We start from the raw sequence: 12,054 nt of genomic DNA, 5'->3' as shown, positions 1-12,054 counted from the left end.
CCTCCATATTCGGTATATATAAATTGAGATTCACCAGTGTGACAGTGACCAATATCTGAAAATTCCTGATCCTGGATTCTTCCATCTTAGGTGGTATAGTGGACAATGTTGCTGTTGGACTTTAATTTTGTTTGTTTTATCCTTTGAACGTCCTTTTATACATTGATATTGTATTTTGTTAGTGCTGGTCTTTCATACCATTTTGTGGATTTGTTTTTACCGATAGAACCTTGATGAGTTTACTTAAAGGTCATGCACCTGTCCACACATTTCTTTTTCCAATTTCAGAAGATTAAAAAAAAAAAGTCTCAAGAATATTAAATGTATGGGCCTTCCTGAATAAATATATCAAGGCTGGGAAAAATAGAGTAAAATTCTGGAGTTATTCAAATCTAGAAGCCGGGGTTTCCAATAGAAATAATTCCCAAAAGTGGCAGCAGTAATTTTCTAGGCACCTTGGCTACCTGGCTCCTTAGATTTGTTCAACCCTGTCCATATTGAGAGTGTGGAGGACTACAGAGAAAAAGCTTACACAGTCTAAGGGCTAGATTTACTAAGCTGCAGGTTTGAAAAAGTGGGGATATTGCCTATAGTAACCAATCAGATTCTAGCTGTCATTTTGTAGAAGGTACTAAATAAATGAAAACTAGAATCTGATTGGTTGCTATAGGCAACATCCCCACCTTTTCAAACCCACAGCTTAGTAAATCTAGCCCTAAGTGTCAGTCGCCGTCCCTGCACTCACCATCAGTGTCATGGACGGACACCTTCCTCTGTCCGTTGTTAGGCAGCTGGACGCTGTCCTCTCTCCTCAGGATTGCCGTGCACATGTGTGTCCGCTCGCGTCTCCGTTTCCTAGCAACAGGACGCTTCTCTGCACTTCTTGTCGACGGTCAGCAGTTCGGGCTGCTGCCTCCACCACCACCAATCAGGGAATGGGCTCCACTATTTAAACCTACCTCTAACACTAGGTAGGCACCAAAGTATCTAGGTCTTCCTATGCTCCAACTTTTCAGACTGTTTCCCCTGCTCTCTGACTGGCCTCCCATGTACCGACCCGGCATCCCCTGGTTCTGCTTCTCCCTTCGGCCTGATTGCTCCCACTATATCTAACCTTTGGCTTGCTGACTCTGATTTGCCTCGCCCTTTGATACCATGTATCGCCAGTACGGTGTGACCTCTGCCTGCACGACCACATCTGTTCACCATCCACTCCACTGATAGCTAAATTGGATGGCCGCAACCTGCACGTCCCTTGCAACAAACTCCAAACCCCCTTTCAGGGGTCACTGGCGGGTTTAGACTCTGTGCCTTCTAGCTCAGCTGCACAAATAACAGCAAGTGGCCTTCAGTCCCTGTGACTCGTGACAGTAAGATAACAAGCAAGTTTAATTTCAAACATAATACGTTCTGTCATGTTATGAAGACTTACTTTTAAACTTGTTATTGTATATGCTACAAGGCCAGTTTGCTTAGAAAACCACTCTTGATAATGAATCATCTCTAGTGGAGCTTATGCTTCATGGAAATATCTAGCATTTCATGCTAGATACTTCAGAAAATCATATTTGTGATCTGTAAATAGAGCTCTTCTCAATGTGTATTTACATAGACCAGACTGAAAGGGAAGTGGTGAAAAAAAACACTGTCCAAAGTAACCAGTCATAAATATAATATATTTAAGTAACTAATTATACTAGGTGTAGCTCTGGTTCTCCTAGGGGCCTAGCCCAGCTGTCATATTTCAAGGCTTTGCATGATAATTCTCCCATCATTTTGAAATGTAAAGCTAGGACACAAAGGGCATGAAGTTTATTCAGGACAGAAAGAAATCTTAAGCTTCTTTTTGGGTAAGAAATACAGCAAAAAAAAGTGGTTATATCAACCACTTCCCACTTATCCTCTTAATTCAAGTGGGTTTTATCAAAACAAGCAACACAAGGATTTCAAGCAGAAGTAAATAGAACTGTACTGGGAAAACCGGGACACATGGGAGCATCACTGAAGAGTCATACACTACCATGGTAAAGGTCAAAAGTGAATAGCATCGCTAGGATTAATTGTTCAGACCACTGCTTTACTTTTCTAAAGTGCAAATGTTCAGTTCATAATACCACACTTGGATGGTTACATTTGTATATTTCTATTTAATGCAAACGGAGATGAGGACAAATATTAGTAATGCAGTAGTTGTGTAGCCGCAAATACCTAAGATCACACTGTAGCATATGGGTTGCTCATAATAAGTAAAGAAGTACTCCAATTAACAGAATGAGGGCCAGTTGCAGCTCAGTAAGTTCCAAATCCTCAGTATAGAAGAAACTGCAATCAGTTGTAGCTACATGACTCCTACTGCTCTTGTCTGTGGCTTTCTTGTGTCATTGGATTGTGAACCCTGCGTCCTGCTCAGACTTTTCTGCTGCACTGTAGTGCATTCTTTGGAATTCCCTGCACCCTGGTCTGTCTGCAGCCCTTGGGGAGTAAACTAAGCTAAGCATGAAAATGTGGAAACCGTGAATCAACACAGTGTGCCTGCACTGGGATTATGGATACACAATGACCTTCTTACTCTTAGATCATCTACTCTTAGTCTGGTGATATTTTACCTATACAATTTTCATATCTATGCCCACCCCCAAAGGACTGTGAGTACCATACAGTTGTTTAAAAAGATTGTTTGCAAGATTTTCTCTGGAAAAAATGAGTCACATAACCTCCTCCCTTGACTCGCTCCCTCTACTTCCCTTCACAATCACTCTCACTTCATTCCTGCTTGTGGAAGAAAAGGTGTAATATGAATGAGTCACAGAGCTGGGGTAAATCCACATTTGATTTGTATAATTCTATCATCCACGCCAACCATAAATGTTGTTAACTTCTAAAGAAAAATATATCACAGAAAAGTTAACCTTTTCAACACTTGATAAATTGATCATTTTAGAGCTTTATGGGGATGGTAATACTTGGTGAGAATGGGGATAGCACTGAAAAAAATCAGTGATCTGTCCATTGTTAGCACTTTGATAAATACAGTGAAGTGAACAATAAGTCTTACTCCTGTGAAAACAGACATTTTTGTCTAAGATGAGACTCATCACCCAATGATAAATATACCCCTAAATTCTACCAAAGTGATCTGCAGCCTTTTAATCCATAACAGTACCCTATATTGCATATCTGTCTTTTTGACCTGATCTTCCCCCATTCTTATGTAAATGATTGCTTTTGGGATTCATAATATTACCTCTGTGATAATAATAATTAATTGTATCTCTCCTTTCCAAATCTCCAATTGCTACTGACCTGTTACCAACTGTCTTACAGATGCTGCCTCCTGGTTCTTGCTACTTAATATTAATCATGGATAAAACAGAATTCTATATCTGTACCCCAAGGTTACTGATTAGGTTACAATGTCAAAAGCCATCTCATACCACTTTCATACTGCCGCCCCGGCAATATCCCGGGTTTTTGAATCTCTCTCTCTCTCTCTCCATTCATAGTGCAGGCAACCCGGGTCCGACCCGGGAATTACCCCTCGATAAATCCCGGGTTTTTAGACCCGGGATTTTTCACTTGTACCATTCATACTGCACCAAGACCCAGGTCGTTTGAGCTCGCCCCGGGAAAAACCCGGAATTTTGGTGCAGTATGAATGGGGTATCATTCACTTCTCACATTTAGGTGTCTATTTATCAAGCAGTGATCAGCCTCATCCCTTCCGAAACCATCAAGGTGTTTAACACCGCTGACAGCTCTGCTATCATCAGCCCTAACCCAGTTTTCCTGGTGTGCCACCATTCCCATAGAGTATTACCAAGAAGCAAAATAAGTTTTCCCCCCCTCTATTGATTAAAGTCAACTCTGGGTGGCATCTGCCCCACAGGAGGAGAATCAGTGAAGAGGCAGCTTACATCCTCGTGGTTTCTCTCTGCAGAGACTTGCATGCTAGGCTCCTTCTCATATTAATGCAAACAACATAGAATAATATTTTTATGTGATAAAATTTCCCAGATTCACTGGTCACCAATAAATAAATAATTACATAAAAACCATTTATTCTGTGATCTCTGCTGTTTGCATTAATATGAGAAGCAACTGATAACAGAGAAAAAAGGCTACTGAGCATGCAATAACTTTTCGCCACTCATGCTCAATAAATAAAATAGAGGACAATCAAGAAATTGTAACGCGGCGATAAGGCAAACAGAACTCTTTGGGACAGACACTTTTCACTGAAGCTTTCCTTGCAAGTTCAATGTGCCCAATAGCACCAAAAAACATTTTTTTTTAATCACTCAAATAAGCAGCGATAAAAAAAAGAAAAAGGTTTATCATCCAATCAGGCACACCTTGATAAATGATAATGATAATTGATAAACTTGCAATTGCCTACCATCTTCTATAACAGGGGCTGGCAACTTTTTTCCACCAGTGCGACGATTTTTTTATGCTGGTATACAGTAGTATGCCATATGCCACTTATTTTGCTGTTTTGATACTAAAACTATCAAATTCCATTCACTTACATTTTCCATACTGCAACTACTAAATTTTCTCTTGGACCACTGTGTATATATATTTATGTTATATAATTATTTCTTATTTTGTGATGCGCGGACCACTTCTGTCTGGTACGCCGAGCTTCTGAGCTGTCAGGCTAAAGCTGCCAAAGATGACTGAAACAGAGCTGCTACACATGTGCAGCAGCTCTGCTTCACCCAGATTTCGTTTCTTTAACCTGACAGCTCCAGAGCTTGGCGTGGTCGGGGTTGCTGACCCCTGTTCTAGAACATCTCTAGAACTCAGATCTTATGCTTGCATAAGAACTAAAATGCTTTAACCTGCTCTGATCATATCTTATTTTGAATATTGCAACTTTGTGGCATTCTACTGAACAAATTTGCTCCATATCAACAATGATCTGTTATGACCATTCTAATCTTAACCTTTAAAAAACCCAGACGTTATAGGATCCAAAAACTCAGCTGTTTAAGAATATGACCGGACACTAGAATTAGTTTAATTGACCTTACTTTCAACATAACATTACAAACTGACTCACTAGGACCAACATTGCTTTTAGGTGCAAAATCTCCACTAAGCCATAACAACCAAATACTTAAACTAGACAGATAAAAGCTAATTGTCTATAGGTAGCTGTGGTTCAGCTCAAGTTTTGATTCAGCACTAATGTGATTTTTTTCCATGTAAGCCACGAGATAAAAGTTTAGTTTCATAATTCCCAACCAATAGGTAAACAAAAAAATTAAGATCAGTTTTGCAAATAGTCTTACCCTATAAGCATTTTCTCTACAGTAAATAATAATAGCACAGGCTTGTCCTGAAGCTCCTGCCACCTTCTGCGGGCCAACTGTAGTGAGTCACTGCCCTCTCTGCTGCGTTATCTTGCCAGTGTTATTGGATTTTAAGAGAATTGTAAACATTTGTTTACCCTATTCAGTTTTGGAGCAAAGCAGAGGGAGTGGCTGTAGATACAAGAGTCACTGGCAGGAGATTCTGAATCGGTAAGTGCTTCACACATTACTAGAGGCTAGTGGTTAAATTGGCATATTCATCCCCCGATAGAAAAAAAAACCAAGAGCTGAGTTAGTCTTTAAAATTTGCACGTCAGAACTACCAGACTACTATTTTTAACATCCCAACGTTAATTCACACATTTTAAATGCATTCATTCCCAAATTAAATTCCATTTAATATAACACACAAAACATTTGAACTATTTTCCTTTGCACTCCCATCTTTAAATATTGGCACTGAAAAATAAGAGACCATATTAAGCAATGTGAAGTGCATACCACAGTATTCCTGAGAGGCAGAACATTTCTATCACAACATCTCATACAGAGGTGATTGAATTGTATTCCAGTATTTATATAAAAGATTTACCAATACATCAAAAAAAAAAAAAAATGCACTCAAACATAAGCAAAGCAAAAAGTCCACTTTGAGCGAAACATAGAGGTCTATTTAATAAAGGGCGAAAAAACCATATCTCCAGCGAAAACTAGTGTGCCAGACATCAGGCTTTGCCCCATACATCATGTGGTCACCATCGGCGGCAAGTGCTGCCGCAATGCTTGTTCTGTTATTGACATATCAGGATGGTGATTACAGTGGAAAAATCAATGAAAAAATGCTTTATTGGTTTGGAAGAAAAAAAAAAACATATTTTTATTCAGCAATAGTTTTTCAACTAAGATCACAAGTCTGGACTTTTCGTTCCACACTGTGCATGTGTGAATCAACTACCTGGGTCACCCATGCGCAGATTCCTGAGACTGGCTCGGCATAGAGGTAAGTTAACCCTTACCACTCCAGGGCAGCATCGCAATACTCAGCTGTCTCTGCGAGATTTTAATGATAGATTGCGGCGAGAGGTGATAGATAATAAGCCTTATTGCAGTATAGTAATAAATTGACCCCACATTCTTTAAATATTTTTACAAAATTGAGACCATTAGAAAATGTTAAAAGTCAAAAGTTGAAAATGCATTTTAAAATATCCCATGTTGTAATTAAAATCCCACCAACAGATTAAAAACATTCCTGAAAAGTCATGGTTAACAACTGTAAGAGTGGATAATACATTGTTTAACTGCAGCAGCCTCAGAGTAAGAGTTAATAGGTTTTCTTTTTTAGGTCTAGAGTTCACTAAAACCACAAGCAGTAATAATATTGATATAAATGGTTCACATTTAGTTCTATCTAACCTCCTGCAGATTAGTATGAAGAAACACTCAATCATTTGCTTTACATTATTAAAGGTAATGTCAATATCATCCTTATTCTTGTATCATTTATTACATATATACAATTAGTGAAATATATTGTAGGGGTTAAAATAAAAGTTATTTTACTGTGCGAGTAGTAATGGAACCAGCTGCTACAATTGTTATTCCTCTTCCTTATGGATCAAGAGTTCCCCACACCTCTTAGATTACAAACTAATCTGTAGCTTTAATTTCATGTCATTGTATGTAATTTGTTTGTGCAATGATCCCTTCAATGTACAGCGCTGCAGAATATGTCAGCGTTTTATAATAAAACAGAACAATGCATCAGTTCACAAAGCAGTTTAACAGCAGGATACAGAAGCCTACTATTAGTAATGATTAACAGAGCCTGCCCTCTCCATTTACATGCCCTCTCTCCCAGTGCACATTGCAATAATTCATGTTGAGTAAAAGAACAGTACTCTTACCAGGGAAATAACTTTCCAATTGCTGGATTTCTTCCTTTTGCTGGACTGAGCAGTTCTCACTGGCTCTTCTGCCATTTCAAGTGAATTCAGCATGGGCTCTGCCTGCATTTCTCTGCTTGTGTCCCCATTCCTTGCCTCACAAGCCATCCTCAGCAAATGATTACAATACAGTCAGCAAGAACTACACACACACGTTCTCTGCAGCTGAGACCAAGCAGACTTGCTCCGCCTGCTTCCTGGGGATAATGCTATACACATGCTGTCACTCCATACAATCAGCCACCCATTTTTCCTCTACTATGTGGTACTTTCTCCTAATATATGTTTATATTTGAATACTTTTTCTTTTAAAATAATTTTTTTTCATTAAAAATATATATTATTACAGGAAAAATATTAACTTTACACAATATTTCACATTTAGCTTGACTATATTATGGATAACTGCTGTTATCTTTAGTCAGTTGTATTTACATTCATTCATTCTAATACTATATTCTTTCCACATATCTACAATTTAGAATTCTCGTGATAGCTCTTTTGCTTTCCCCTGCTGCTTCTTCTGGCTTGATCCCACACCTCTCCGACTCTACGTTGTCTGTCGCCATCGTCTTTTTTCTCTTTTTGTCTTTCTAGCTTATTTTTTCTTTCCGGCGTCTTCTTGGCTGATCCCGGTGTCTTATGTCTTGATCGTGGCGTCTTCTTCTTCGGCTTGACTTGGTAATACTTTGAAGAACAGTCTCCAAAGTATTTCTACTGAAGCTTGATCCTTTTTTTTAGCCTATTAACCCAGCTGAGCATTGCTGCATCTCTGGACTTTATTCATATATGCCTTGACAGGTTGTTCTCCTCGCATCTTAAATTAAGTCGCTTACAATCTCGGATTGGCTTGTGGCTGCGCCAAAAATGTAAATGGCTAGAGGTGAGCCCTGATTGGCTCACTCTTCCGGCCACTGATTGGATGGCAATGAATTGTTTCTGAGAGCTGGGACCCGAAACAGGAAAGAAGGTCTTGCCTGGATCACCGGTCGGGTTAGTTTTGTCTTCTTTTCTTCGCCCTCTTCACAGATTCCGGGAGGCACCCTTTCACTGAAATTGGAAAACATAAAGTAAAAAAAGGGTTTTCGTACTCTCACAAGGAGTTGGTTGGCAGATATGAACCTGCCTTTGGTGGACAGATATTCCTTGTCCCTCCTTTTTTATAACATTGTTGTATTATATTGTTTTACACTCCTATATTTATTCCAGGGGGTAAATGTATGAAACTACTGTTATGACTCGCCGGGCTTTCTGTCAGAGTAACTAGATAGATAGATAGATAGTTAGTTAGGGATTGGTAGGTAGTTAGATAGGTAAGTTTAGATAGCCACTGGGTGTTTAGATAGGTTGTTAGTTTAGTTCTTAGATAGATTAGTTTAGTTAGATCAGATAGGCAGATAGATTACATAGATATTAGATAGGGTCAGTTAGGTCTGTTCTCTGTCAGAATCTGCCCTCAATTCATGCTGTCATCTCTATATTATGCCTCACCTGGCCACCCTGTTTCTCCTAGCTCACTCACCTGGCTTCCTCATTATCACCTGCAGCCCATTGATTCTGCTCTCCTTAAATAGCCGGCTAATCCTCTGCAGGATTGCTGGTAATACGTTTACCTTAGTGTTCTGCTCCCTTGAGTTTGTCATGTTACCTGTTCCTGTTGTTTCCTGCCAGCTTAGTGTATTCACGTGTACCAGACAGTTTCTGCTCCTGACTACTCTTCATTGGATTTCCCTGTGTACCGACTCAGCTTTGCTTTGACTCTTCTCCTGTGTTGATATCCCATGTACCAGACCTTATTCTGTTCCTGACGATTCTACTATCTACTCACCAGTTCCAGTCAGTTATCTCCTGGACCCCGATAAAGTCGTTCTCCCAGGCATGGCTCCGGCGTGATCTGCAGCTCCTCTGCTCATCCTACCTTATACGGAGATGCAGCCCCTGCAGCATCTCTGCGCTCAGATTTCAACAATCTTCCTTTGGCTCCGGACTCAACCTTGCCACAGGTACTATTGACAGGTTACATATATCACTGTGTGCCTATAACTGTAGTTACCCCTGGCAACTGCCTAAGAACTGTTACCCCTAAATTCCCGGACTCTCACCGGTACTGTGGGTTGCAGTTACCCCTGGCAACCGCCTAAGAACTATTTCCCTAAAATCTCCGGACTCTCAACGGTGCTGTGGGTTGTAGTTACCCTTGGCTACTGCCTACATTCAGCTTCATCACCTTTACCTATCACTGCAAGTTCCGTTCCTTTCCAGACAAGCACTGGTACAGAAGTCGCTGTGTATCAGGGGACTTTTCTATCAACTGTTCCTTATTTATTCCAGTGGCCACGAGTGATATATCAGTCTTGACACCATCCACTCAGTGTCCCACTGGACTCCCTCCTCCACTTCCTACTCTACGGCCTTGGTAACTCTATTCCTGAGTTCTCCCTAACCAGTGCACATCTCACGACCCTCTGTTTGTCTGCAGACAAGTCTGTCCCCACCACTAGGGGCAAGAGTGAACACCAGACTTTCAGAGCAGACTCTGGGTTTTATTGTACTGGCTGGAGGGGTTCCTAACATTATTACCAGCCAAAACCTGATACCCAGACCGTACCTAGGAAAATATAATGGATCATCAGGCTACGGCCCAGTTATTTAATACCCAGATCCAAAATTTGACCCAATCCCTACAGGAACTTTCCATTCGGGTCACTACCCAGGAGGGCATCACCCGAAACCCCTGTATCCTCAGGGACGTTCACAAAGAACCACACCTCAACTTGCTAGACCGCTTCTCAGGAGACCATAACATTTTCCGGAACTTCAAGGAGGGCTGCAAGTTGTACTTTAAACTTAGACCTACCTCTTCAGGATCTGAGATTCAACGCGTGGGTATTGTTATATTCCTTCTCCAGGGAGATCTGCAGACCTGGGCCTTCAGCCTCAAACCAGAGCTTTCCTGTCTTACTTCAGTGAATTTGTTTTTTGAGGCTCTGGGGCTTTTGTACGATGACCATGACCAAGTGGCATCAGCAGAAGCACACCTACGGTCACTACAACAAGGAGCCCGGTCGGCTGAGATATATTGTGCCGAATTTCGACGGCGGTCTACCGAACATTGTAGAATGATCCGGCACTCAGACACCAGTTTCGGTTAAGCATGTCAGAAGCTCTCAAGGACTCACTTGTCCACTATCCTATCCCAGAGACTCTTGAGGACTTCATGAGGGTGGCCATCATTTATCGACCGACGCTTAAGAGAAAGACGAATGGAGAAGGATCGCGGGCCCTCTGCTTCCTCAGATATATTTCTGCCCAGAACTCCAGATCTAACGGAACCTATGCAAATTGGTACCCTTTGTTTGTCTCACGAGGAAAGATCTAGAAGACAGAGGCAGGGTCTTTGTATTTATTGTGGTCTCAAAGGACACTTTATTCAGACCTGCCCAAGCAAGTCGGGAAAAGACCAGGCCTAAACAAGACTGAAGAGGTGCGTTTAGGTATCCAACTGGTCTCTTCACAAAATTCTCTTTTAGTTCCTGCTACTCTGACATTTCAGAATAAAAGTATCCCACTCAAGGCTTTTCTGGACAGCGGTGCAGCAGGTAACTTCCTCGACATTGATGTCACTAAACAGTTTCACATTCCATTGCTTGAGATGGAGATTGTCGTCACTGCCTACAGGCTAGATGGAATCCTGTGGCGGGAGCTCGTATCCGATTCCACACTCCTCCACTCTCTCTAACTATTGGGGCTCTTCATACGGAGCTGATATCATTCTATTTGATTAGTTGTGCATCTGTCCCATTGGTATTGGGACACCCGTGGTTATCTACTCATAACCCTGTTATAGACTGGAAGCAAGGGGAGATTCTTCGTTGGAGTTCCTCATGTTCTGCCTCTTGTCTCTCCCTTCCTCTACATCTTACTCAGCCTGTGGATTCTCTTCTGCCCAACTTCCTAAGTGAATTTTCTGATGTATTATCCAAGAAAAAGGCAGATTCTTTACCTCCACATCGTTCCTACGATTGTGGTATCGACCTCTTGCCTGAAGCTATTACTCTTTGTCCCCGGTGGAAACTAAAGCCATGGATGTATACGTTACAGAAAATTTACAAAAAGGCTTTATTAGGCCACCCAAGTCATCCTTGGGAGCTGGATTCTTTTTTGTGGCCAAAAAGGATGGTACCCTGCGGCCATGCATAGATTACAGAGGGTTAAATGCCATTACTATCAAGAACTTGTACTCCCCCTAATTTCCGGGTTATTCAATCAAGAACGAGATGCTCAGATATTTTCCAAGTTTGACTTAAGAGGTGCTTATAACTTGATCCGTATACGTCCTGGAGACGAATGGAAGACAGCTTTCAATACTCTTGACTCTTGCTGGTCACATTGAATATTGCGTCATGCCTTTCAGGCTTTGTAATGCCCCAGAAGTCTTCCAAAACTGTCACGGGCACTAGGAGTCTTGCCCAGGAATTCACCAGATGATTGGGCTTACCAGAGTAGTGAAGTTCACACAACTGTCCTCTGGTAGCAGGGTGACTAGCGGAACATATATCACAGCAGATGGAGAGAGAATGCCAATAAATAATAGGAAAGTCAGTGACTTGCAGCAATCTTGGTCAAGTGAATCAACGACTAGCTGATATTGTGGAAAGGCAGATTTGAACACGGAGATCTGGATGGACGTGAGCAGATGCGTGGAGGTAGTAGGGAAGTCAGTGGTCTGCGTACAGCAAGTTGTACCACTGCTATGGTGAGAAGACTTGTCCAGGTGCAGGTAGGTACCG

The 12,054-nt window shown here is 41.3% G+C and overlaps 1 protein-coding gene across 1 annotated transcript in view; it reads right to left on the bottom strand.

Moving 5' to 3' along the window:
• ENPP1 (ectonucleotide pyrophosphatase/phosphodiesterase 1) overlaps positions 1 to 7,467 on the bottom strand; it is a 91,284-nt gene extending 83,817 nt beyond the window's left edge. Inside the window, exon 1 of the mRNA XM_075203087.1 lies at positions 7,226 to 7,467. Within this exon, the coding sequence (XP_075059188.1) occupies positions 7,226 to 7,372 (147 nt within the window). The 5' untranslated portion in view covers positions 7,373 to 7,467. The remainder of the gene's footprint in view (positions 1 to 7,225) is intronic.
• Between the last annotated feature and the right edge of the window lie 4,587 nt (positions 7,468 to 12,054).

This window comes from Mixophyes fleayi, chromosome 3, assembly GCF_038048845.1.
Source record: "Mixophyes fleayi isolate aMixFle1 chromosome 3, aMixFle1.hap1, whole genome shotgun sequence".
NCBI classification, from domain to species: domain Eukaryota; kingdom Metazoa; phylum Chordata; class Amphibia; order Anura; family Limnodynastidae; genus Mixophyes; species Mixophyes fleayi.
The sequence above is the reverse complement of the archived record's forward strand: the minus strand, read 5'-3'. Positions and strand labels throughout refer to the sequence as shown.